General features: G+C 42.9%; 1 protein-coding gene and 1 long non-coding RNA gene across 3 annotated transcripts in view; both read right to left on the bottom strand.

Moving 5' to 3' along the window:
• Window positions 1-27,434, bottom strand: part of CNKSR3 (CNKSR family member 3) — a 96,520-nt gene that overhangs the window by 30,620 nt on the left and 38,466 nt on the right. For both annotated transcript variants that reach the window (XM_050949680.1, XM_050949679.1), the window contains exons 2-4: window positions 18,537-18,700; window positions 6,458-6,660; window positions 5,016-5,103 (exon numbers count right to left, since the gene is read on the bottom strand). In XM_050949680.1, the coding sequence (XP_050805637.1) occupies window positions 5,016-5,103; window positions 6,458-6,660; window positions 18,537-18,700 (455 nt within the window). The remainder of the gene's footprint in view (window positions 1-5,015; window positions 5,104-6,457; window positions 6,661-18,536; window positions 18,701-27,434) is intronic.
• Window positions 26,165-27,336, bottom strand: LOC127049350 (uncharacterized). Its single transcript, XR_007773950.1, has 2 exons — window positions 27,231-27,336; window positions 26,165-26,594 (listed from the first exon to the last, which is right to left on the bottom strand). It is a non-coding gene; the product is annotated as an uncharacterized LOC127049350 (long non-coding RNA).

Below are 27,434 nucleotides of genomic sequence, written 5' to 3'. Positions count from 1 at the left end.
GTGCAGTGATCCTGCCTCAGCCCTCCAGCACAGGGAAACCAAAATGAGAGCTGTACTGCTGTGCAGAAGTAAGTGGCAATCGCACTGTGGAAACTTGCAATGCCAGATTGCTATTGGCCAGTCGGCAATCAATTAGGGAAATCCACCACGAGGGCTGTTGTGAGGCAAGTGTACAGGGCCAGTACGCAGGACTGTGACTCTCAGCAATGTGCAGGACATAGAAGATGGATTTGCACCAGTGCTGCTCCTGAACTGCAGTGCGATAGATGGCTTGCATCTCTATTTTGGCATCAAATCACCTTGCCATTCAGTACACCAAACAGGAAGGGCTACTTTTCTGTGGTTATGAAAGCACAGGTGAATCACTGGGGACTCTTCACTGACATCAGTGTTGGCTGGTCAGGGAAGATGCAGGATGCTCACCTCTTTAAGAACACAGGACTATTGAGAAAGCTACAAGATTTTTTTTCCTAATCAGCAGTTTACCACTGGAAATGTTGAAATGTCAAAAATTATTCTGGGTGACGCAGCCTACCCCTTGCTCCTCTGGCTCATGAAGGCATATACCATCCACCTTGACAGCACCAAGGAACAATTCAACTACTGGCTCAGAAGGTGCAGAATGACAGTTGAACATGCTTTTTGTTGTTTGAAGGGTCACTGGCATAGTTTACTCACAAGATTGGACCTCAGTGAGAAACATCTCAGTGGTTATAGCTGCCTGCTGTGTCCAGCATAATATATGTGAAGCGAAGAGGGGGAAGTTTCCATCGGGCTGCAGGGCAGAGGTGGAGAAGCTGTCATCTGAATTTCAACAGCCAGACACAAGGGTTATTAGAAGAGCTCAGTGCAGAGCTATATTGCTCCGGGAGGCTTTGAAAGACCATTTTAACCCTGAGCAAGAACAGTGTGTGTTGTAGTTGCTCTGCCTGGCTCTGCAGAAGTCATTTGGTGTTTGCTGTACGTGTAGGAATATAACATTGTCAAGGCACTTATTAATTTTGTTTGTGAATCATCTCTTGAGTTACGTGGCACTGTGCAATAATAGGTAACTCGCTGCTTTCAGAACGGCTGAGCATTTGGCAGCATATGGTATCAACTAATAAAGATGAAGTATATTCCAAAAAACACAACCAGTGCAAATTTAATAGAGAGAAGAGAACTTATGAAGGGGAAAGAACACTGATGCTTATTTCAGCTACACATACACCAACTGTGGCTTTCAGATATGTTTAGCTATGATTGTCTTGAATGTCCCTTAGGTGGCATGGCAGGGGTAGTGAAGAGGCCCCTGATGCCACATGGAATATTGCAGGGGTAGGGGGGAGGTACAGAGCAGTCCTGATATGGAGTTCTCAATGGGCTGCAGAGTGAGGTGGCCTGCGACTGTTGAACCTGCAGGTCCACCACAGTCTGCAGCACCTACTTGCTCTGCCTTAGAAGCTCTTATGTCTTGGTCCATCTCCCTCTCCTTTTCCTGCTGGAGCTCTCTCTTCTCCACTCTTTCCTTCTTCAAGTTGTCCGCAATATTCATCCTCCAGGCCCTGTGCTCACAGTCTGATGCAGCAATGGCTTGCAGGATCTCACTGAACATGTCATCCTGAGTCCTCTTCTTTCTCATCTGTATCTGGCTCAGGCATTCTGCAGGTGTGAAATGGAGCGTGAAGGTGGCAATGACAACAGCTGAAGATAAAACACACAGAGGTACCATTGTCAGTATATTCATTACAGAAAGGGAAACCTGCTCCCCTCTCATTCTCACTTCTGCTTGGGTTTGTTTGTGCACGGTGCCAGTCACAGCACCAGCCATGGTGAGTACGGCCCACCAGGGTTTGGGAAAATGAGAAGCAATTGCTTGATTGCATGATTCAAGTAGTGTAGGGCAATGGCACTGATTACTGGCACCATTTTCCACAGGCAGTGGAGATTTTAGCTGATCTCTCACGCCTGAGGATTACAAAGGAAGAGACCGCACAGCTCCTGCGGTGTCCTAAAGCTGCCCAACCCCATATGCTGCTAGCCTGTACTGCTATTGCAATGGTGCCTACTGAAGTTATTGCTGAGTGTTGTGGGAAAATGGCCTACCACAGAAGATGAAATAGGACAGCCATCCCTAGAAACCTTCAGGAGAGGAATGTCAAGTATCTCAATGAAAGTTTCATGGAGCTCTCAGGAGGATTCAAGGGACAACCCTGCATACATAAACAAACTGCTCTGTGTGGCCCCTGCCTAACTCTAGATAGGAATGAAAAGCAAATAGCAACTCAACATCTTTGTTGCACTACTACCTCTTCTAGCATGAGTAAATTAATGAAAAAAGTCAAAAGATATGTCCTGCCATCCCTGTAATTGAAAGCTTACCTAAACGCTTACCTGAGATTCCTTTCTTTGCATCGGGTTCGCCCGTGATCGACTGGTGAGACTGTGGCAGAGTCAAAAACAGGTCCTGGCTCGCTGCGCACCTGGATCCCAGGTCATCTGACCCCCTTACTGCTCCTCCTCATCCACCTCCTTGTTGTTCACAGCAGGGGCCTGTGACTCAGTGGGCTCGTCAGAGGTATCCACAGTGCTGTGGACTGGGAGGGGTCCTCCACCGAGTATGGCTTCTAGCTCTTTGTACAAGTGGCACATCACCAGATCGATTGTTGGCCTCCCTGGCCTTCTGGTATGCCTGCTGCAGTTCCTGGGCTCACACACTGCACAGCTGCTGGGTCCCCATCGTACCGGTTCTTCTGCATCCCCTGAGCCATCTGCTCATAGATGTTAACATTTCTATGACTGATTCAGAGCTGTGCCTGCACAGCCTCTTCTTCCCACAGGCCCAGGAGACCTAGGGTATCTCCTGTCTACTCCAAGCTGGAGTGTTTCTGGAGCATGTAGCCAACGTGGGCAGCTGGGCAGTTGTACTCAACAATGGAGAGCTGCTAGGTGCACTCATCAAGCTGGACAATCAAGAAAAGGAATTTCAAAAATTCACTGGGCTTTAAAGGGAAGGAGGGCTTCCAGTCTCTGTCTCCATGACGCCTGTACAGTGGAGTTCATAATGATGATCTGAGAGGTCAGCGTCGGACATTGTAGGACAGCTGCTGGAGGACAGTTATGGTCAACATAAGTAATTCAGTCTCTACACTTGCACTGTGTCACTCAGGGAGGTGGTGTCACTATGTTGGGATAAGAGGGTGCTTATGTAAGTGGGAAACCAATTTAAAGTGAAGACACTTGCACACCTAGGTTGATGTAAGTTGTCTTGTGTTAACCTAAATTTCTAGTGTAGACCAGGCCTAACTATGCCCTGCATTATTTGGTTTTGTTTTAAGTGTAAATTAAATAGTAGAAAGTTTGCAAAAACTTAGTTGTGAAAGGTTTTTTGAGAAAACCACCAGGTTCCCCGAAAGGGCTGTCTCTTCAGTAATTGATAGAAATAACTTTATACCGGAGTCAAAGTTGTAAGTTTTTTAATAAGAATTTCCTTTGGCGATTTGAAAAACATAACTAATCAGTGAGCCCCTGTAAACCATGCAAGCAGTGCAGGAATTAATTTTTGCCAGTGACTAACCCTGCTTTAACCATGTTACTAAAATTCATGTTCTAAACATGACTCTCAAACTGTACAGTTGATAAGGCAGATGGGCCCATGTCTCCATTCCTTCCTCCTCCACCAAACACAATCACAATCCCCATTCCCAATTATTTCAATTTGAGTTGGCCTGTTTAATACATGTGATCCAACACTGATTGTTCCCCATGGTTAGAAACAATTCTAAAAGCAGCAGCATCTTATTAATTTCCACACACTGGTTAAAAATGGAAGCTTGTGAACTTGCTGGGGAGAGGATTCGGAGGGAGGGAAGGAAGCAGAGGTAGACTGAGAAGCCTTGAATAGTGATCTGCAAATGCACTGTTAAAAGTTAGCTAGCTAGCTACAGGATTATGCACAGAATGCCCTAGAGCAAGGGTAAGAAGGCCACTGAGCAACTAAGCAATAAACCCTGTTCCTGTTTTTCCTATGACACTCCAGCACGAATCATTTGAGGTCACTTGCAGGAGCATGGAGTTATCCCAAAAGGGGAGAGGCAATTAACTCATTTTCTTTCAATATATGCATGGTTTTCAAAAGTTTTTGAAAATGACATAGCTTTTGGGCAGGAAGTCTCTCACACGCAAAGAAGTGCACAAGCCCATGCCATAGATTTCACCCCACCTACAAAAAAAACCACAATAAAATCCCCAGTCACACACATCACTTACTTGTCCACCTTCTACAAGGGAGTTCCATGCTCCAGCAGGCATCAGTGGGAGCTGCATATCACAGTATGGTACATACTGAGGCATCAAAGGAGAGTGGCAGCCAGCGACTCTGACCCTAGCTTATACCCAAAGCATGAAAATGAGTTGGTCTGCTGAAAGTCACTTACATGCCAAATGCCCCTCCAGCCATTATGATTAAAGCCAATCACAACTAACAGTTAATTTGTAATATAACTTTGTGGAAGCCAGCCTGGTGGAAGCAGAAACGTGAGGGAAAGGCAGCTCTTCCAGTGACCTGTTGCAGTCCACACCCAGCGGCTATTGCTCTCTTCCAGGGTATAATTTGAGTTGCTATTGTATTTATTAAAACAAGTTACCAATGTTGATTCTAACTGGAGTTAAAAAGGCAGCTCGCAGGTTTTCAAATTCAAAGCAGCTATCCCGGGGCCTAACCCAACTCTTAAAGTTAATGAAAACACTAATGGACTTTAAAATGGGTGCCAGATCAGACAGCTAGATCAACACTGCTGAAAAGTTTTGAAATTAACTGAACAAAAATCTCAACTGCAGGAGAACAGAGTGACCAAAGTTGGTAGCAGCCAGTATGCACCTGCTCATTATCATTATGTGTATGGTACTCCAGCATGTGTTTTCCTCACTAACAAGTTGTACATAACTAGTGCACAGTTACTTCCCCAGCCACCCACCTTCCTTCCTTCTTGGAGAGGTGAGAAAAAAAGCGGGGAGGAGGGAAAAAGTCAACTGACCTTCTGAACTGTGGTGGTGAGATCCAAGCAGAGCTGAATGATTCTGTTCTTTGTCTCTGAGAAGTCAGCAATCCCTGTAAATGGGGCCCTGTAACAAGACAAAATCCTCTTAGAATGAATGAAGAGCCCTCTCAGCTTCCAACTCTGGCTGTTAATGGGCATAGCACATAGATTTACACAGCTGCAGGTCAGTAGCAAACCTGGGACATGCTGGAACTATCACGTTAATACAGTAAAAATGTTATCTGAATAACATAGCCGCAGTAAATAGACTAAAGTGCCATTTAACATGGTGAGGAACAAACTACCCTTATAACAAGTGTATTCTCGACCATGAAAAATATCTCAGCCAAGATCAGCCTCTGTAATGGCTTGCTCTGCTCTAAGAGGTAAATCTGAACAGCTGCTAACCTTTTAGCATTGTTTACAAAGGACTCAAGTCTAGTTCAGTGATTATACCCTCCCTTAAAGGAGATAGCTTTAGAGAGCTGTTGAGGGGCATCTCAGCCTTCCCCCCCCCCCCCCCGGCTACTTTATGAGGGGCAGGGAGAAAAGGGGAAAAAGTTCAAAAACACTGACCGGGCTCAAAGTTAGATAAGTCAGCCATCCTGCTGCTGGGGCTAGCAGACAGGAAAGTTGGTGGAGGCTGACCGTGACCAGAGGAAAGGACTAAGTGAGAAGAGCAAGCTACTGCCAGGGAACAGCACCTGACAGTGACAGCAGGGCCATTCATGAGATAACAGCTCTTCCTCCCCATGATCTCCTCCTGACTTCCCTCCCAACAAGCTGGGTCCTTAGGAAAGCTGGCAACACGCGAGATAATTTACAATCATCTATTATCCTGTCCCAGCATCACTGCTGGGACACTATCTGCTCAGTTGCCTGTCTGTTTCCGCAGCAGCTGTCACAGAGCAACCCTAGCCCATGCAAGGAAAAGCAAAGGAGTCTCTCTTGCTGCCTGTCCTGTTCCAGGCCCTTGAAGCACACATTCGGGAAAGAGCAAATTCAGTCAAAAATTAGAGACAGGTTAAAAAATGGCTGTTTTTTAAACAATCATTTTGTGTGAGAGGTTGGAGCAGAAAGCTGCATCTGTATAGGGGGAGCAGGGAGAATTTGTTTTAAAGCCCTGTCTGCGCTAGAGAAACTGGAGGAGAGGGGGAAGTTTTCCACCACTGTAAATACTGGTCAAATCCATTGATTTTAGCAATATCAGCACCCCATGCCCCGCAGCCACCAAGAGTCTGGCAATTCAACTTGCTAATTACTGACATCTAAGATTTAAATAAAGTGGGGGTCTGAGTGGGAATAAAGATATTTACATCCAGACATCACTCTAGAAGCTGCCTTTGCAAACAGAAATAATTCATTTCACTAATGCAAGTGACCATATGGACTTTTTTCTTTTTTTTTTTTTTTTTTAAATGCGAGTACCAATCTCATACCTGTCCAACCATGCTAGCAAGGCCTTAGCAGCACCAATGAGCTCCACCACTGAAGTGAGGAATTCATTGGGGGGTTTGCGTGATGTTTTTCCATCATACTTTGAATTTTTCCTCCGGCTGCTGATATAATTCTGCAGGTTGTTGGAAGAAGCTCGCAATTTGAGAACCAAGTTCTTCATATTGTCTGTTTCAAGGCCATAATTCTGCAAGAAAAAGATTTGTTTTAAATAGTTTAAGTCATTATAGAGATCCCATTTAAGCTAACTGCACCATAAAACAGATTATTTGGGATGGAGGATCCACAGAGTTGCCTATAATTTCTCTCTCTTGAGAAAAGAAAAGTTGCTTGGGAAAAAAGTAACTTGATTGAACTAGTTTCAGAGGGGTAGCTGTGTTAGTCTGTTCCAGCAAAAACAAGAAGGAGTCTTGTGGCACCTTAAAGACTAACAGATTTATTAGAGCATAAGCTTTTGTGGGCTACGACCCACTTCTTCAAATCTTACATCTGAAGAAGTGGGTCATAGCCCACAAAAGTTTATGCTCTAATAAATTTGTTAGTCTTTAAGGTGCCACAAGACTCCTCGTTTTTGATTGAACTAGACACATTGGACAACCTGCCTTGTGAAATGCAGTCTGAGCTATATTAGACATTTGAAAGTATGCTATTAATCCTAGTTATCCTCAAAACTCTTAACTCCTAGATAACGCAGGAAATCCCCAAATCCTGTTGTGGGTGTGTAGGTAACTGGTTTTGAAAGCAGGTGTAGGTGCTGTCCCAGATGCAAGGACTTGAAAAGCAGTCCACAGATTTCTGAACATTCAGATGTAGCAGGGTTCGACTTCCAGCAGCAAAATGCCACGCAAAGACATCACAAGCTACCTCACTGAAGGCCTGACTTTACTATGCAACAAACCTCATCAATTTCCACTGAAGTCACTGGGAGTTGAAGGGAACTCAGAATCTCAAAATACTAGAGCCCCAAATCCCATCACATCACTTGATTCTTACTGGAAAACAGTAGCATTGATTTCACTTTCTCCCATTAAAGGGAACGGAAGTCTGGCTGCTCCCAGGACTATGGTGGAAAACCAGAAGGAGCACAGCTAGGTTCCAGCAAAAAAGAGTGGAGGGGGGAGTTTAAACCTGCTGGGGGACAAAAGCTGAACTACCAGGAAACAGATGTGATTAAATATTTACACCAGGGTTTTGGCTAATAATTTCACAGTTCTGAGTAAGTGTTCCCCCTACTAGGAAGGGCATTTATTTGCAAGTGTATGGACAGCATCAACACTATGCATGAGTGCAAATTGCCTTTGAAATCCCTTACACCTTTCCCCTCACAAAGGGCAAAACCTATGTAATACTAGATGGCTCAGGAGAGCAATAATACATAGAAAACCTGCAACATCTAGGTCACGAGTTCAAATGCAGCCCAAGTCTCTAGTAACAAAAATTAAAATCCAGCTGGCTTATATAAAATCATTTTGCCTCAGTCCAAATGTCAGTCACAAAACCCATGCTGTATCTGTTCTGTAGACAACATAGGTTAATGCCGAGATTTGCAAATGTGATTAATAATTTGGGATACCTCACTGGAGACGACAAAGAATTCTGATTTCAGAAGGCAGACAGGTCCGTCAGCACTTTCCGAAAAAAAAGTCCCTTTAAGGTATCACAGGTTGAGAATCGAAAAAACATGGGCATCCAAAAATCACTAGTCATGTTTGAAAAAGCTTGGCCCTAGTCTCTAGGTCTTGTTTGTATTGAGATTTTTGTGAAAATTCTCCCAACAATGCTATTGCTCAGATGAATTTCCACCATCCCTAGCATTGTAGACTAGCTATGCTCAGAGTTGGAGCTACACCAATGCCATGGCAACAATGGACTTTACAAAAACCTCTGTTTAAACACAGCCCAAGGGCACCACTCCAGCACAAAGATCACTTAGAAGAAAGAAAAACCTACACAGCAACTCAAGAGTAATTATAGGAACATGATGGATTATAACACATGCTGGGAATGGGGAAGCCTTCTGATGATTTTCAACTGCACTCTGTATCTAAGTGCTAATATACTGATTTGTAAGAGATGAGAGACAACAAACCAGTTGTCCCCGTACAAATCTCAGTCCTCCTCCTCCTCCTCTTCCTCCCCTCAATCACAGCATTTCTCCCAGCAGCCCTCTTCAATGGCCTTCAAAAATGCCTCTTCCCACTCCATTAAGCTTACTTGACCCGCACTCCAGCTTTGCTGGCAATATTCCTGATGTAGGATCTCTTATGCAGATTGTGCTCCACTCTACTCAAGTTTCATGTACTCTATGGCTTTCCCGGTCAAATGTGCATAACAAAGTCTGGGATACCTTGGACTGAAAAACTAGCACAAATGACCGGGAACTTTTAAAATAAAATGAAAATCCTCCTCCCCAAAAAAGTCTACAGGACTCCCCACAAGAATCCACAAAGCTAAACTTAATGGGATTTTTCAGCCACCCAATTGCCTTTAAAACTGCCTCCCATTTCTGGCCAGAGTCCACCGGGTATACACTGCACAAGTCTACTCAAGCACTTGACAAGGGAGCACATAGTATCTAGACTACAGCTAGAGATGTGTTGCTGAAATAAGAGAGGATGTGGTCTAAGAAACAACACCCTTCGAAGAGCAGAGGATATCCTTAAGTTTTCCATCATCCTAGAGCAGGAAAAATTTTGGTTTTAATAAACAAAGTCTGAGCATTACATTCTGTAGCCATATAAACTTGCCACCTTTCGATTTAAAGAAAAACAAACAGGAGAACATCATTCTGACGAGTTTCTTGCAGCCAAGTTTTTTCATCCTCTCTTACACAATGCTGCAAGAGTTTGTTTTTGGTGTGCTTGCTTCCTCACCACCAGCTCTGAGTGCCGAGCCAGCTCCTGCAGCCACAAGAATGTGAAAATAGCAGTGTGCCAGAAGAGTATGAAAGCCTAATTACTCTGGCAAGAGGAGAGGACACACAGAATATCCCTTCACTAGGGACTGAAAAGGTTATAGGTCCTTTCAACCCTCAAGGACAGCAAGTGATTAGCTGGTTAGAACCACTCTATAAAGAGCTGTGATCCTTTCAAATGAGGCAGGGTGCGGGACAACTGCAGAATTCCCAAGGCTTGAGTTTCAAGCACTCAGGCATGCACTCATGCATAAAAATGAGAATGTAACTGCATGACTAATTTGTGCAAACAGTTATCACTATTGCACTCAAAGAAGTTACTCATCTTGTGCAGCAACAATGGTTCTTCAAGATGTGGGTCCCTACGGGTACTGCTTCCCTGCACTGCTGATCGGAGTACTTCGGTAGCAGTGTCCACTGGGCCCGTGCATGAGCTTTCTTTCCTTGTGCTGCGCCACGAGGCTAGTCAGCGCATGTGGGCTAACTGTCCTCAGTTCATTCTCTACCACAGAGTCATAAACAAGAACTCCAAGTGGAGGGGAGGAGGGTGGGTTGTGGAGCACCCGTAGGGGGACACATCTCGAAAAACCATCATTACTGAATAAGGTGAGTAGCAACTTCTTCGAGGAGTGTCCGTATGGATGCTCCATTGTAGGTAACTACAAAGCTGCAGCCCTTTTGGAGGGCTGGGACTTCGGAGTTGGGTCAGTCACAGATGACAGTACTGTGGAGCCAAAGATGGAATCAGAGGTGGAGTCCCCAGTGATCTGTGAAGGTGTGGGCCAACACCCAAATCACCTCTCTGCAGATCTCTGCAACAGGATCATCCTTAAAGAAGGCAACAGATAAGGAGATCGATCTTATGGAACGTGTATGGATAGCATCTGGAGGGATCATGTTACGAATTTGGTACCACTGTCTCATGCAATTCGAGACCCACTTACAGAGTCTTTGGACTGATACTACTGAGCCCTTTGATCCTTCCGCCATGGAGAGAAACAGTTTAGGGGACTTCCTGAAGGTGTTTGTCTCATCAAGGTAAAATGCAAGGGCTCTCCTAACATCTAAGGCAGTGGTCCCCAACACGGTGCCCCCGGCCCCTGGGAAAGCACTCGCCGAAATGCTGCCCAATTTCAGCGGCATTTCAGCGGTGTCGCCTCTCGCTGATGCCGCTTGTCGACAGCAAGCGGCGTCATCGAGAGGCGCCACCACCAAAATGCCGCCGAAATTCTATGGCATTTCAGCGGGTGCTCCACCGCTGCAGTGGTCCTTCAGCTGGCACCCACCAGCCAAAAAGGTTGGGGACCACTGATCTAAGGTATACAGTATGGCCTCTCTATTGTCTCGATGAGGCTTGGGGTAGAAGATGGGAAGGTGGATAGACAGATTCATATGAAATGAGGATGTTATCTTAGCAATGAACTTTGGATGCGGCCTGAGCGTAACCTTGCCTGGGAAGAATACTGTGTAAGGGTGCTGCACCATTAAAGGAGCTATCTTCCCTATTCTTCAAGCCAAGGTGATTGCTATCAGAAAGGTCGTTTTCACCAATAGTTATGTCAGTGAACAGGTAGCCATAGGTTCAAAGGGGAGCCTGATCTGCCCTTTCAGTACCAGGTTTAGGTTTCATGCGGGGTAGAAAGTCAAGGTTGAGAGAAGAGGTTAGTTATACCTTTAAGGAACCTTTAGTGGTTGGATGCGATAGTACTGAGTATCCCCCTATGGGTCAGTGAAACATTGTGATGACTGTTAAGTGGACCCTGAGAGAGCTCAGAGATAACCCCAATTTTTTAAGCGTCAGAGCACATTCCAGAATATGCTAAAGAGTTGCTGACACCGGAAATATTTGTTAGGACATGCACCAAATCTGGAACCACTTCTGCAGGTAAGTGCGTTGCGTGAAGGACTTTCTACTGTGTAACACAACTTCCCGCACTTCCCTTAAGCATGACCTTTCTAGGTGCTGGAACCATGTAGGAGCCATGCTTTGAGGCAGAGAATCCCCAAGTTGGGATGTATGGTACGACCTTTGTCCTGTGAGAGGAGGTGCAGAGAGTTCAGAAGGGAGATCAGCAAGCACATCACAAGCTGCATCAGTTAAGGGTATCAGGTCTGTTTTGGCCAAGTAGGAGCAAATCAGGATTATGCGATCTCCATCCCTCTTTATCTACAGCAGAAGCAGAAGTGGAAGAAAAGTGTAAAGAAGGTCCTTGTCCCAGGGGAGAAGGAGAGCATCTCCCAGAGAGTACTGTGACTGTCCCATCTCTACCCTGGAGTAGTATCATGGACACTTCTTGTTCTGGTAAGTAGTGAACAGGTCTGTGGACTGCGTTCCCCACTGCATGAACAAATTGTGAAGAACTGACAGGTGCATCTCCCATTCGTGGTCATGCAGAAATTTGCAACTGAGCTTGTCAGTTATCAACTTCTGCGAGCCCAGGAGGTAAGCTGTGGACAAGGTGATGCCGTGAGAGATGCATCAATTCCATAGCCTCATCACGTTCGTGCACAGAGAGGGTGACTTGGAACCTCACTGGCGGGTCACGTAGTACATGTAGGCTATGTTGTCCATTAGGATCTTCGTATGTGATCCTGCTCTCAACAGGAGAAATGGGAGCATGCATTCCTGACAACTCTCAATTCAAAGAGATTGATGTGTAAGGATATCTCCACAGATGAACATTTGCCTTGCGTCGTATGGTTGTTTAGAGGCTTGCTCCATCCTCTAAGCAATACATCAGTGATAAGAAGCAATGATGGTGACGCCTGCGAGAAGGGAATTCCTTTGCATGCACTGGTTGGGTTCTTCCACCAGGCCAGACAGTTTTTGATCTGGTAGGCAGTGACAGGGGTTTGTCCACACTGTCTCTGTTCGGCCTGTAAACCGAACTGAACCATACTTGTAGGCATTGCATGTGGAGTCAGGCATGCGGTACCACAGCTGTGCTCACCACCATATGCCCCAGAAGTTGGAGGCAGAGTCTGGCCAGTATTTGAGGTATTCATTGAGCTGCATCTATGAGTAACATCAGGGGATAGGAACCTGTCTTGAGGTAGGAAGGCTTTGGTGTTGAGCTGAAGGCCCAGATCTGTGAACAAGCATATCATGATGTCAGTGGCTTGACAAGCCACTAGGAGCAACTAGGCTCTCAGGAGACAATCGTCCAGATAAGGGTAGATCATTATCCCTTGTGAGTGTAGATGAGTGGCTACCACTGAGAGAACTGTGAAAAATACTCTCAAGGCTAATCAAAGTCTGAAGGGGAGGACTCTGTATTGGTAATTGAGAAAATCTGAGTAAATCTGATAAATATCTGAGAGCCAGTAATATTGAAATATGAAAGTAGACATCCTGTAGGCTGAAAACCAGTCCATCATTGGAATAGAGAGACTGATCATTGATAAAGTGACCATCTTGAACTTTCGAGCCTCAACAAATTTGTTGAGAGCTCTGACATCTAGGACAGGACTTCAATCTCCCTTCCTTTTGTGAATTGGTAAGTTTAGCAAGAGCAGAACTACTTGCCTCATAGATGTTGAGGTACTTGTTCTATAGCTCCTAACTGTAAGAGTTGATCTACCTCCCTGACATAGTCGACTCTCATGAAAAGCGTCCCTGAAGAGGGACAACGGAGGGTGTTGTGGGGCGTAGAGAGGGGAACTAGATGGTGTATCTAGAGCTGATAATTTCTAGAACCCATCTGTCCCACATTATTCACTCCGGAATGCTGCCAAGCACCCATCAAGACACGACTCAAAGAAGAACTTGCAATTTCACAACTGCTTGAAAGAAAAATCACTCTCTCACACAGCTTTTATGGGAAAACGAATGTTTCCAGATTGGATTTAATTCTGTTCCATTCTATTTGAGTTCTCATTCTGCACCTAATATCATGGTATCTGAACACCTATGTTATTCTGATGCTTGATCTCCCTCCAATTAATTCTTGGATTTAATCAGACCTTTCATGTGAATTAACATTTTTAATCTTCAAAATGTTTTACAAATGTCAGTCAATCTTCAACACTGCCAGGAGCTGGCTAAATATAATCCACTTCATTTTAGTTTCTCCATCTTTACGAACAAATTAAGTGACTCACCAGAGGCCACCAAAGGAGTTAGAGTCAGGATTAGAATCCAGGAATTGCTGGCACCCAGTCCCATGCTCCAACATGCCTCCCCTCCCTATTTATAGACAGTATCAGTCGCTGATGTTTGGCAGGTAGCTGAAGCCCAAAAAATTTAGCTTTTTGCTTTAAAAAAAAGTTTAATACAACTCGATATTAGTGTTTTAACTGATTATTATTTCAAAAAAAAAACAACAAATAGTTTTATTGCTTATGTATATGGAAACTGTTTTCTAGTTCAATACAACAAACTTCATTTTTCATCAAAAACACACAAAGAAGTGGGCCCTCAGGAGCACATTATGTCAGACATTCCTATCTGGTTCTTCATTAGTTTGGGAAGAGATATGCACGGTTACAGCTTAAAGAACACACCTCAAAGTGTGTCTACTCCCCCCACCCTGACCAAACCATGTCAGAGTTTATAGAGACAACAGTCTACTAAACAATACACTGATCTGACAACTACTTAAGGTAACTGAAAATATTTTTTTAAAAATGTCAGCTACTTCTTTTTCAACTGGAGACTTAATAAAGTCTTGCGGGGAGGGGCAAAAGATCCAATAAAGTGTCAAGTCTGAATATACATTGATTCCAATTTCCTTCAGCCTCAAAACATTGAAGTGAATGTAGTGCTGGGGTAAGTTGCTGGCTTGAAACCTCCACGAACTAATGTTATAAATTTATATACATGGATAGTTACCGCACAAGCACAGTACCGTACACTTAACCTAAAACAAAGGTTGTTATCCATCCTGGTTCATCTTTAATTTTTCAGGTCAATTCTGCAATAACTGCTTATATGATGTCACTTGGCATTGGAATCCTCTAAAAATGCCGTCGTGATACAACTTGATCTGATGGTCTCGTGCCATGCATGATCTGATCAATTTTTCACATGGTGCTGAAGACAATGACACACCAAATATCATTACACTGTAATGTACCACACAGATACAACATCACAAGCATTGCTACAGCATGAAGGAAGAGTTTGCCCTATCAGGCAAAACTAAAAGGCAGATCCGCCACACCAAGATCCCTCAACTCTAAGGTAGAGAAAAAACACAGCTGCATCTTTCTGCGATGGTTGAAGTTCTAGACTGCACTGTAATATATATAGGAGTATTATAAAGATACAGGAGAATTCAGGACCCTAATCCTGAGAGCAAACTAAAGATGAAGCTATTTCCCATTAATGCCTGCATTGTTCTTCATTCACTGAACCTATGCCAAAGTCTAATCATATCCTCAGCAAGATGTTCCACAATTTTACCACCCTTCCAGGTGATTTTTACACAATTCTCCTTCACGGTGACATCTTATTTTTTAAATATGTGCCACCGTTTCTGTGGTTTAACTGGAGTTTAAAAAGCAAATGTATGTCCCTTTACAATTTCAGTCAACTGAAGTGTCTGCTCCCCAGCAAGTACAACCATGTTTTCTCCTCCTTTAATGTACGTAAAGCCAAAAATACTCAATTTGACTTTTTTAAAAAAGTTCATTTTCTGACAGAGCCCCCTTTTAATCCAAGTTTAACAAAAAAAAGTTTTTTCTGCCCCCATCTACCTGTTGAGAAGGGTATTTTAGGCAGGCTCAAGAGCAATAAACATATATGCTCAGAGGGGAGCCCTTTGCCCTTGCCTCAGAGCGCATATTTGCCTGCTGTCTTGTCTATTGAGTTACAGTACTGCTGCAGGTGTTACTGGTAAAGACCCTTCTGAAAAGACTAGGGGGAGGATATACAATCAAAGCATGAAACTGATTTCACACAATGAACTGTCAAATGCACAACGTAAATAAACAGGAAAAAACAGACCTACTTTAATCTTCACATACTATCTTAGGGGCGGTTTCCTATAGCAACAGACATTTACAGGTGGAAGTTATTTTCAAGTTGACAGTGGCATTTTAATATCATTAGCTCTCATCCTTCAATGTGGTACATTTTCTTTGATGTCCTTTCCATAATGACATCTTAGCCACAGACTCTCCTATATTCAGCAGCTGGACGGCCCTAGAAAAATCTCAGAGGCTGACAATCTGGCGACCATTTAAGGAGAAAGATGCTCCAAAGGCAACTCTACGTTTCTTTCTTTGGGGGTCACAGGAGTTATTGTGGTAAGCAGTGGTGTCATAAACAGATAGTTAAGGGTTAATGTCTCTTTTACCTGTAAAGGGTTAACGAACAGGGAACCAAACAGCTGACCAGAGGACCAATCAGGAAACAAGATACTTTCAAATCTCGGTGGAGGGAAGCCTTTGTTTGCGTTTTTTGGGTTTGGCTTTGTTCTCTCTGGGTCCTGGAAGGGACCAGACGTGCAACCAGGTTTCTTGCCAATCTCCCTGCTACAGTCTCTTATATATTCAGAATAGTGAGTATTTAGTAAGAAAGGCAGTTATAGTCTTTAGATTGTTTTCTGTATTTGCAAATGTGTAGTTTGCTGGAAGTATTTTAAATTGTATTTTTGCTGGGGGGAGGCTTCTTTCTAGTGTCTATAAGCTGAATGACCCTGTAACTTTTACCATCTAAATTACAGAGATAAAAAGAAAGGGGAAAAAAAAAGTAAAAGTTATTAAAAGTTTTGCTTTTAAGACCTGTCTGATTTTTTCCCCTTGTTGAGGCTCAAGGGAATTGAGTCTGTACTTAACAGGGAGGGGAGAAGGGTGGAATCCCTTTGTTTTAGATTCACGGAGCTTGAATCTGATTATCTCTCCAGGATAACCCAGGGAAGGAGAAGGGAGGAGGAGAGAAGGGGGGAAACCATCCTGATTTCTCTGTGTTGTGATTCAAGGAGTTTGAATCACGGTGATCTCCTAGTGTACCCAGGGCGGGAAAGATCTGGGAGGAAGAAAGGAGAAGGGGAGGGAAATGGTTTATTCCCCTGTGTTGTAAGACTCAAGAAATTTGGGTCTTGGGGTCCCCAAGGAAGGTTTTTGAGGGGACCAGAGTGCCCTAAAACACTATATATTTTTGGGTGGTGGCAGTGTATCAGATCTAAGCTGGTAATTCAGTTTAGAGGAATTCATGCTGGTACCCCAATTTTTTGGACTCTAAGGTTCAGATTGGGGAAATACACTATGACAAGTGGGACCAGAGGACACTCTTGAAAGAGGTCCAGGAAAGAACCATGCTAGACAGGACTAGGGGAAAGGGCTATCTTTCATAAAGGCAAAAAAGCATCAAGATCCTAGACAAGGCCACATTGTGGGGTATAAACCCAGAGAGGTCATTTAGTATGTGCCAGGTCACACAGGAGTAGATCATAGGAGGTAGAGGAAGAAGGTATGCTTCTAATAGTAATTATGGTTTATTTTTAATTCTGGGGTTAAAATTTTAGTGAAAAACAAACAAACAGTCACTTCAGCACAAAATACCAGAATGCATTAATGCATAAAACTGTATCTGAAGGACCTGAGGATGGTAGGGGAAAAGAGGGGGCGGCGGAGACATTCTCCCTCACGTGAAAAGTGAAAGCGCTAGTAAAGTCATGAAAAACTGACTGACATCCAAACATGAAGCAGAAACACTGGAGCACAAAATTAAAGCTGATTTGATACGACGCCTTTCCTAAAACTCAAAAAAGAAATTAAGATGACGACAAAGGACACAACTAAAACAGAGGAACCAAGTCCCCCCCAAAACTCCCTCCACCCAAAAAAAGAACAAGGACATTTCAGTTACAGCATATGAACTCTGTCTAATGCATTAACTTGAGCTGTACTACACAAAGTATTTCCAGAAATTGGTCTGAGGTCAAAACTTTTGTCTACAAAGGAAATTAGGAGGAAATTGTAGGAGATAAAACACAGCTTTAGGTTCTGGCAGTCATCCAGCTTTGTTTTATTCTAATATTATAATAGTAAGGGAAAAAAATGCCTTAGGGTGGCTGCCACATCCATTATTTCACTCAAGCCAGTATACAGTACATTTACTACTTCATTAGAGACTCTCCCCCCTGCCTGACACACTATACTCCACCCCTACATCATGAATGATGTTTCAGTTCTTCCATTAATCTTCACTTAACATTAAAAAAATATTGGTACACAAAAATAATTAGGAAAAAAGCCTTTGCTATTGTACAAATGTTTTGGCTGAAGTATTTGAACAAAATATTTATAAATTCTTTTGATGAAACACAGTTGCTTTGTTATAGGATATCCCATTTGTCCTTGTTTTAATCAAGTACAAACGATCTCTGTACCACCTTTCTCAAACAAGAATAGCACATTTCATACGAAGTAAAAGCTCTGTCCATTTTAAGAAGAATACACTCAGTGCAACAAATGTTACATAATGAATGGAATGTAGGCCAGTAATGGCAAAAGAATTGTTGAGAATTCTTTCCCACCATTCTCAGTGATGTAATTGTATATATTTCTGGCTCTAGCTCATAGCATTACATCACACACATACTCAAAGTGTGTCCAAATCATGGCTTTTAAATAAACCGTATCTAACACTGTACCACCAACACAGACAGCAATTTATGCATTCATTCCAGAGCAGGTCTACATTTAAAACCCATACAATTATGCAATAGGAAGGAGGGAATAACTGAAATTTCAGATACAATGACTTTAGTCCTCCTGTTCTGTACTCCTACCATCAAAATATTCTTTAAATCATTTTTAAAAGCCTCTTTATAATTAGCTACAAGAATACAGAGTTGTATAGTTTTGCTAGTTTATGGAGAAGGGATGCGGCCAGCCTAGTTCAGTTCGTATCAACAATTATTAACATGTGCCATTTCCACCATGTCTTTTTTATGACCAATGCACTGTACTTATTTTTCTCGGTAATGTGTAAAGTGACAGGAACCACATGATTTTACCTTAGTGCCACCCAAATAACTTCATTCTTCAAATACAACCCTTAACTTAGTATGTTAACAGGGGGAAAAAGATGCAAAAAACTACTGAGATGGCACTGATCTGAATTAAACAATTTTCTACAGTTTCATTTTCAGTACAAGAAGTTTCTTAAACCACATCTGTATGTTCACTGTATAACTGACCAGTGCACAAAGAAGATCCACGGCCTCCAGAACCAGTTCCTGGTGTCCAATTCGAGAGATACCCAACTCTTCAAGATCTTGATTGGAAATCTGTAACAGCTGTTCACCATTTATCTTCTCCCGTTCAAATTTGGGGACATACTGCTGCAGACAATCATCCAAGCCTACCAAGAGAGTGAGACACACAAACCAATTATAATTTTTCTTTAATTGTAAACAGCCCAAAGAAATGCTGTCACCAACATAGTTTATCAAGCAATCACCACCTAACATGAGGGTGCATATTGGCAAAAAAGGGAATAAGCACACCAAGTAGTCTGGTCTACAAAACAGAGACATGCCTAACATGGAACATGCTCTCAATTGAGTGCACACTCCAGGAGTATGCCCAAATAGATATGCTCCCCTTAGCTTCAGATTAGTGTAGCACTGTGGGGGACTGTACTCCTTATTGGGATCTTTTCAATTAAGGAACAAGGCCTGCTGCAATGTTGTTCAGCCCACCCTGAAATCAGTTATTAGGACTGACTCAAGACCCTTACAGAAGAAGAACACAGCAAGTAACAATCTGTACTATTTAGCAGACGAGATAAGCGATGAGCTTTCTAGGAAGCAAGAAAAATCGAGGCGTGTACTTTGGAAAAAAAGTCCAGTTTAAAAAACAGAAGACCACCACACTGAAGGGAAAGGACACAATAAAAAGTCAGAGTAATCAAGATGTTTCACATCTCCATATTTCCATGATTTATAGGAGACGAATTGCATTTACTGTCATTCCCTGAATCATCCATTCCTCACTGCAAAAGTTGAAGGCCCCCGAGTCACCATGAAATCTAGTTAGCTTTGGTTTTGTATGTATATATAAAGTAGTTCCAGATAATACACCTGCTGTCTGAGCTCCCTTGTTGATTTTTTACAATTATAATTTTCCTAGTTTTGCCAAATAAATAAATTCCATCTCTTGGTGCTGCATGCAAGATCTTTAAAAACAGAGGAAACCGACTATGAAAAGGAACCAATGAAAAGCAACTATACATCGTGTAATCAAATGAAGAAAAATCTCTTCTCTAATCCCTTACAATTAGCACTAACATCTAAAATTGTTATAAGAATAGAAGGTAAAAAATATTTAAACAAAAAAGTGTTTGCGGTCCTCTTAATGCCCTTCTCCAATTTGTAGACATAATTAAACAGAACAAAGGAAAACAAATCACACAAATCAGTCAGCTTTATACAGATGCATCACTGTGACTGACAAAATATACAGCTAGACATGAAAGCTACATATTTGAAATATAGCCCATATACATGACAATTGTATAATATCCAACATATATTGTAAAAAAGTTGACAAGAATGTATCAATATGTTTTCAAAAGCTTCGTATTAATATTTATTTTTCCTTCTTCATTGAGTTTGGAGTGGGAGTTCCAGATATCACCAATGGAAACAGTAACAATATCCTGAACAGAAACGATGAAAGATGAGAGTACTGAGTACAACTCATCAACTTGCCAGAGGTGACAGAAAACCAAGTGTTCCAGACATATAGGCTTGCCACACTCATATCTGTGAGAAATGAAAGAGGACTTTGCAAGTCAAATGCAATGTGTTCACACAATAGCAGCTAAGTGTAAAGTGACTACTGCCATACAATTTCTAGCCACAGGATCCAGTGGCAGCTCCAGGCACCAGCTCTCCAAGTGTGTGCCTGGGGCGGCAAGCTGCAGAGGGCAGCAGTCAGGCTGCCTTCGGTGGCTTGCCTGTGGGAGGTCCGCCAGTCCCGTGGATTCAGCGGCGGGTATGCTGAAGCCACAGGACCGGCTGACCTCCTGCAGGCAAGCTGCCGAAGACAGCCAGCCTGCCTGCCTGCCATGCTTGGGGCGGCAAAAAAGCTACAGCCACCCCTGACAGGATCCTTGCAGACTGCAAGCTCATGTGGACTGGAACTTGTTTAATGCACTCAACTTGCTCTGATGGCCCCCTGCAAGCAATGAACAGCAGCAATAGGCACCAGTGGGATGAGGCAGTCTGTCCCTTTCCAAGAATTATGCACGCTTAGTTGTTGTGATAGGTCAAACCCTGTGTGGATGTACCCATACACATGACTGTTGACATACATGTGCTTAAAAAAAAAAAGCTGTTATGTGCTGCCAACACCTGCATTAGTGCCCAGATGCAAATTAGCTAAGCACGAATTTCCTAGTGCACTGTCACTTATTAAAATTGCAGTCTATTTTGACGAGTCCTTGAGGGTTCTGAAAATTGAGTCCAGTGTTCTCTCTCTTCCATGTGTGCCAAATTCTCCTTTGGGGTATGCAAACTCTTTTCCCAGAAAATCTGGCCTTCATTGTTTAAAATATTCACTTTTTAAAAACAAAAAGGCTAATATACAGTACATATTTGGCATTCCTCATTTTTAATGCTTCTTCTGTAGACCACTGTTTCCCATCACTTCCCATTGGAAGCCCATAGTTTCCATTACAAATTGTACAGACACCTCAAGCAACTACATTTTACTTGGACTACTAAAACTTTTTTTTTTTTTTTTTTTAATTTCTTGGACATAATATTCGTGTTCTTAGTATCTGTCCTGGGTGCTGACCCAGTTTTCTTGACTGATTCTTTGGCTTTTTTTTTTAAATGAACTCTACACAAAGAGACACCAGACATATTAATGTGCACATCCCCATGAGAAATACAATTGCGCCTTTCAGTTTCCTTGGGGCTTTTCCCTATTCATTTTTTCCTCTTCTTGTAGAGGTTCAATCACATCTATTTCTGAAAATATGTATTTAAAAGAAAAAATTCTGTGCTTTTCAAAATAACCCTAAAGAACAATACTTTCATGGTACTATATGAGAATATTTGTCAACTGAAATAATGCTACGAAATTATGTGGCTATTAATCCAAACAGTCAACCCCAAGGCACAAGGATTATTCATGGAGGGAAACATGTTTAAGACCAAAGTCATGAAAAGGTAATAATTTTTATGAAAAAGAAATCAGGAAATGAAGACCTTGAAACCCAGCATTTTTATAGCAACGATTCACACTGATTTTTTTTTAATTTTTTTTTTTTTTTTGGCACTAAGGAACATATGTTAGAGATATTTTTTATATTTTAAATTGAAATTGCAACCAGATTTATAGCCTATTGTTTAATTTCCCATAGTGTGAATGAAATATTTATGTATAGTATGTAAGCCAAAAGAGCTCATATTCCCGTAATAGGGCAAAAGAAGTTTCAAACAAACTCATGTAAGTCTGCTTAACAAAAGAATTTGGAAAACATTTTTAAAAACAGCACTCAAAATGCATCATGTGATGAGAATCTTGATACATCAGCAACATTCCATCTCCTCCAACTACCTGAAATGTTCCAGATTCTATCAGTTTATATATGTAGTTTGTGCAATGCAGAGATTCTCTTATACACTTCAGTTTTTTCCATCTGCAGAAACCGGATGCTTCAGAGAACTTGGATTTTCCAGAAAGCTTAGTTCTTCAGATACTCTTTAGATGCAGAGCACTTCAAAAGAAATACAATATTTTATCTCCTGCTTTCCAGTTCAGTTTCAGCAGATTTACACAACGGACAGTAGCATCAAACCTACACCGAATATATGTGCTTCTAGTAGGAAGGGCAACCCACTACCTGTACGGTATGTGGTAAGGCAACTTTAAAAAAAAAAAAAAAAAAAACTAAATGGAAAAATAAAAGTAGACTAGCTTCTGGAAAATTAATGAATCATTCAGTAGCACATCCAGAGCCAGATTCTGATCTCAGTCACACTGCTGTAAATAGTTAGCTCCATTGATTTCAATGGAGTTACTCGAAATGTATACCACTGTAATTTAGAAAAAAATGTAGCCCATTCAGAAAAGCAAGCTAGTTTTCCTCTTGCGTCTCATAAAATCCAATTCAGAATATGAAGTTCGAAAGAGTCTATATTCAGTGTTATAAATCCACTTCAAATGTGTGTCTAGAACAGTGGTCACTAAACCATGGGGCATGCCACCGGGGTTGGGGGGAGCAAATGGAGGAACGTTCGGAGGCACGCAGCAGGGTCTGGTTCAGCTACCACAGGGGACAAGGGGGCACGTGATGGGGCCCAGGTCAGCCCCAGCCCAACTCTAGGCTAGGCCACAGCTCCACCCCCAGCTACAGCTCCACTCCACCCCCTGCTACAACTGCTGGACAGTTCTGCCCTCATCCCCAGTTCAGCCCCCAGCTCCACCTTCAGCCCAAGTGCCTCTGCTGAGCCAACTGTGCTATAATGGAGGAGGGCAGACAGATTCCGCTACGGGGGGGGGGGGGGGGGGAGGAGGAGAACAGGAAAAGTATGGGCACCACTGCTCTAGAACGTCAGCAAGGTATGGGATATGGAAAAAGGGTTTATAATAGAAAATGATTATACGTGATATAGCTTTATAATGTGTGTACTAAAAACCAAAGAGGCTAGCCATAAGAGCTAACATCTTTTCCAGTTATTTAAAATAATCCTAGTCAGTTTCATGTTACTAATATCCGGAAAATCCTCCAAGGAATCCCGAAGTGTCTCTTTAAAACATACAAATCTCTCCCCTTACACTTTTGGAGAATGGGGATATGCAACAGATCCTTACAACAGTCTAGACTCTCTTGTCTACAATAGCCCTTCATCACCACTCAAAACATCCCAGGAGTTACCCGATATTCTGTATCAGTGAAAGAAAATTAGGACAATATTTGAGTCTATGGATTCACACTGATACCAGTCATTAGACAATTATAGCTAGTTTCCAGTCTCATTTTGTCATGATTAAGGAGGTCATTCTGAATCATAAAAACAAACAGAACTATTGAAAGGAAAAAAATAAAGTTGGGTTCCAGCCTTAGCCAACAGTTCACTGTGCACAGGGAATTAAAATTCCCACTATTTAAAAGACCAGTCACTCAGCAATGAAAGAAAGAAAATTTGACTCAATATTAATAGAGGACAAAAAGGTTTGTCAACACAACATGAACACACATATATGCAACAGCGATTTGTTTTGCCTAATCCATATGCTTGGTTGATATCAGACAATTTAAATTAGGACATGGCATGGAAACAGACTGAAAACTTAGAAACCAGTACCTGGTTTCCCTTCTGTAAAACAAATTATCTGATCTGCCAAAGTCGTTAACACCAATATAGCATCTGACTGTAAAAGAATAGCTAAACTCTAGTGCTAATTGGAGAAACCAATTAAGTTGACATTTGGATAGCATTTTAGTTCTCATGTTGACTGCCAAAGCCTTATCTGTTTCCTTGTCACTCTCAAGCAAACATTCTGACATTGTAAAAATCTGACCTTCCTAACTGAGGATATTACAGTCTTTCTCTGCTCAATTACTTCAGCATTTACTGCAGCACTGACACCTACCATTGGGAAACCACTCCTGGAGGAAGAAAAAATAAAAAAAAAAAACCTCTCAACCCAATCCTCTACTTGTTTTAAAGAATGTCAATCATCGGCTAAGGGCCTCACCAATCCCATGTTTGGTGATAGTATATGTTGGAGTCTTATATTTGATATGATGTTTTCATTATTAATTATTGTTATTTAACCCCATTAATTCATTTTCTTAACTACAGCATTGAAGGGAATGAAAGTTGTAGTGGTTAGGAGGACCATGTGGTATGATTAATGTAGGTGGGGGTGACAGTAGGAAAGCAGCAAGTAGGCACAGGGGCACCATAGCAGGTAGATGGAAAAGGGAACAGGACCTAGAAAAGCTGCAAGCTAGCTCGGTGAAGCTAGAGAAGCAGCTCAGACTGAAGTAGCTGAGTGTTGTAGGGTTGAAGAGATACACCTCTACCCCGATATAATGCTGTCCTGGGGAGCCAAAAACATCTTACCGCGTATATCGAACTTGCTTTGATCTGCCAGAGTGCACAGCCGCGCCCGCCCAAAGCACTGCTTTATCGCGTTATATCCAAATTCGTGTTATATCGGGTCACGTTATATCAGGGAAGAAGTGTATATTAGAGGGAGGTACTACACAGCAAGCTCAGGAGAGTGTCAGCTGGCTCTAATATAGGCAGGCTGCAGCACAGTGGAGGTGCTATGTTATGGATAGGGGCCTACCAAATTCATGGTCATTTTAGTCAATTTCAGTGTCATAGGATTTTTAAAAAATCATAAATTTCATGATTTCAACTATTTAAATCTGAAATTTAATAGCATTGTAATTGTAGTGGTCCTGACCCAAAAAGGAGTTGTGGGGGGGGAGGGTCACAAAGTTATTGTAGGGGGAGGTTTGCGGTACTACCCTTACTTCTGCGCTGCTGCTGGTGGCAGCACCACCTTCAGAGCTGAGCAGCTGGAGAGAGCAGCAGCTGCTGGCCAGGAGTCCAGCTCTAAAGGCAGAGCTGTCACCAGCAGCCTCACAGAAGTAAGGGTGGCAATACCATACCATGCCATCCTATTGCCACCCTTACTTTCGCGCTGCTTCAGGCAGTGCGCTGCCTTCAGAGCTGGGCGCCTGGCCAGCAGCTGCTGCTCTCTGGATGCCCAGCTCTGAAGTCAGAGAAGAAGTAAGGGTGGCAATACTGTGACCCCTCCCCTCCCCTTCCTCCCGCTACTCCCTTTTGGGTCAGGACTCCCAGTTTGAGAAACTTGGTCTTCCCTGTGAACTCTGTATAGCATAGGGTAAAAGCACACAAAAGACCAGATTTCATGGTCCGTGATGCATTTTTCATGGTCTTGAATTTGGTAGGACCCTATAGAGTGACATCACTGACACCATAAGCCATATGCAACCCATGGAATGTCAGGGAATGATTCAGCCACAGAAATCTTCAGCAAACCAAAAAGTTCGAGTTCCTTTGACAGGCTTTTTGTTTTGTTTTTTAAAGGAGCAAGCTGAAACTAATTTCCGTGTTAATTCATGTTCCCTCCCCACCTGACCCCACCCCCAAATCAGAGTTAGCAATAGGTATTCAGCACCTGCTTCTGGGTATTTCTTGTTATGTTTGCTTTACCATTCATCTTGAATTATCTAAAATATTCTCTCACTTCGAGTATCATCAGATTATGCCATTTCTTAGAGGGCTTTTTGGATTCGCTAAAAGAAGATGCAAGCTTCCAGGAGACATTTGACAAATTTTCTAACACAGATTGCTGACCCCCGTTCCAGCATATCAGGCAAAACAAACCTCTTTCAAGGTGCTTTTGGCTGTATATGTAAATTACTTCACAGTCAGTCATTATCTGATCCTAAGGGAACGTCTATATTACCCGCCAGATCAGCGGGTAGCATTCGATCTATCAGGTATCAATCTATCGCGTGTTGTGTAGACACAATAAATCCATCCCCGATTGCTCTCCCATTGACTGCTGAACTCCAGCTCGACAAGAGGCGGAAGCAAAGTCGACAGGGGAGCGGCAGCCATAGATCCCGCACCGCGAGGACACGAAGTAAGTGATTCTAAGTCGATCTAAGACACATCGACTTCAGATACACTATTCTTGTAGCTGAAGTTGCGTATCTTAGATCGATCCCCCCCACCCGTAGTGTAGACCAGGCCTAAGTATCACATTACAAAAAAGCTAGGAGCAAAAGAATAGTCTGGTCACAACATAATAGACTCTCTGCTGCATAAAAATAATTTTTATAAAACTCCTATACCTTACACGGTCAAGTTTACTTATGGGCATATTAGCTCCTCCAAATTTTTGTCAAATCATTTAAGTAGGTCTTGGTGATGCAAACAAGATCTGGTGCTGTATGATCACGTCTGGGTTTACTAGCTGCTGACATTGCAGAGAACAGCATGACCTGGTGTATGGGTTCTTTCTTCTCTCTCCTTGTCATTCAGAGATGGGATTGGAAGGACTGCCAGTGTTTGCCTGTCAGCTTGGCCACTCGTAGGAGAATGCCTCCCTCTTCATTTCCTCACGTCACGCAGATCACAACAGGGATAGAAGAGGTATCCAATCTTCGGCTTTGCTAATGGACACCTCCTGTCCCACTAGGTCCCAGGATACATCTTGTGCGACAATCATTGCCTTGAATATGATGGATACTGTATTGTACATAAACATATTTGACTTGAAAATACTATTTATTAAAAGTTTTCCCAGAAATTAAATCCATAGAATCCACATTCACCCATAACCCTTTTACAAGATAAAACTAAAAGCTTTGTACATAACAGGGTAGCCAAATTTACTGACCCTCTGAACCTCATGAAACAATCTTCAGAAGTTCAAGAGCAGGGCGCACGTGCCGGGACTCCAGCCCCATTGCAGCTGAAGCCCTGAGCCCTGGCAGGTGTGCCTCATGGGGATGAAGCCCCAAGATACCCCTCCCCACTGTGCAGAAGCCAGAAGCGATGCAGGGGGGTCAGCGGGGAGTATGTGGAGGTCACATGCCTCCCCCCAGATTTTTGTCAGGGTTTGCTGGCCCCACTTGGTCAAATGGTGCCACTGGGCCCCCTCCTTGTACGGCAGGTGCTGGAGCCAGCAAACTGGGAGCTGCAGCCATGGGGAGAGGTGCTACTTTTGCTAATGCCTCTCTCCATGGAGCTAAAGCAGCAGCCCCTCCTTACAACTCCCAGCCGTTTGCCACTACCTCTCCAAGCAGAGCTAACACAGGAGCTGCAGGGAGGGAATGCTGAGGGTAAGAAGGGGGTCTGACTCAAGCTGTTAAAGAGGCAAACCTTTAAATTGTACTCTCCCCCACACACAGCAGGCACCAGTTGTCTCTGGCAAAAGCCCCTGCACTCACTACCCTGCTGCAGGGCAGAAGCCCCAAGTTCCCCTCTCCCTCCAGTCTGGTGAGTGAAGAATAGAGGAGGGCGCAGTATGAGGGAGCTCCGCAAGCTGCACTTTAACTGTAAAAGAGCCACATGCGGCTTGGCCAC

Source organism: Gopherus flavomarginatus, chromosome 4 (assembly GCF_025201925.1).
Source record: "Gopherus flavomarginatus isolate rGopFla2 chromosome 4, rGopFla2.mat.asm, whole genome shotgun sequence".
NCBI lineage: Eukaryota > Metazoa > Chordata > Testudines > Testudinidae > Gopherus > Gopherus flavomarginatus.
Note: the sequence above shows the minus strand (reverse complement) of the source record. Positions and strands in the feature narration are given on the sequence as shown.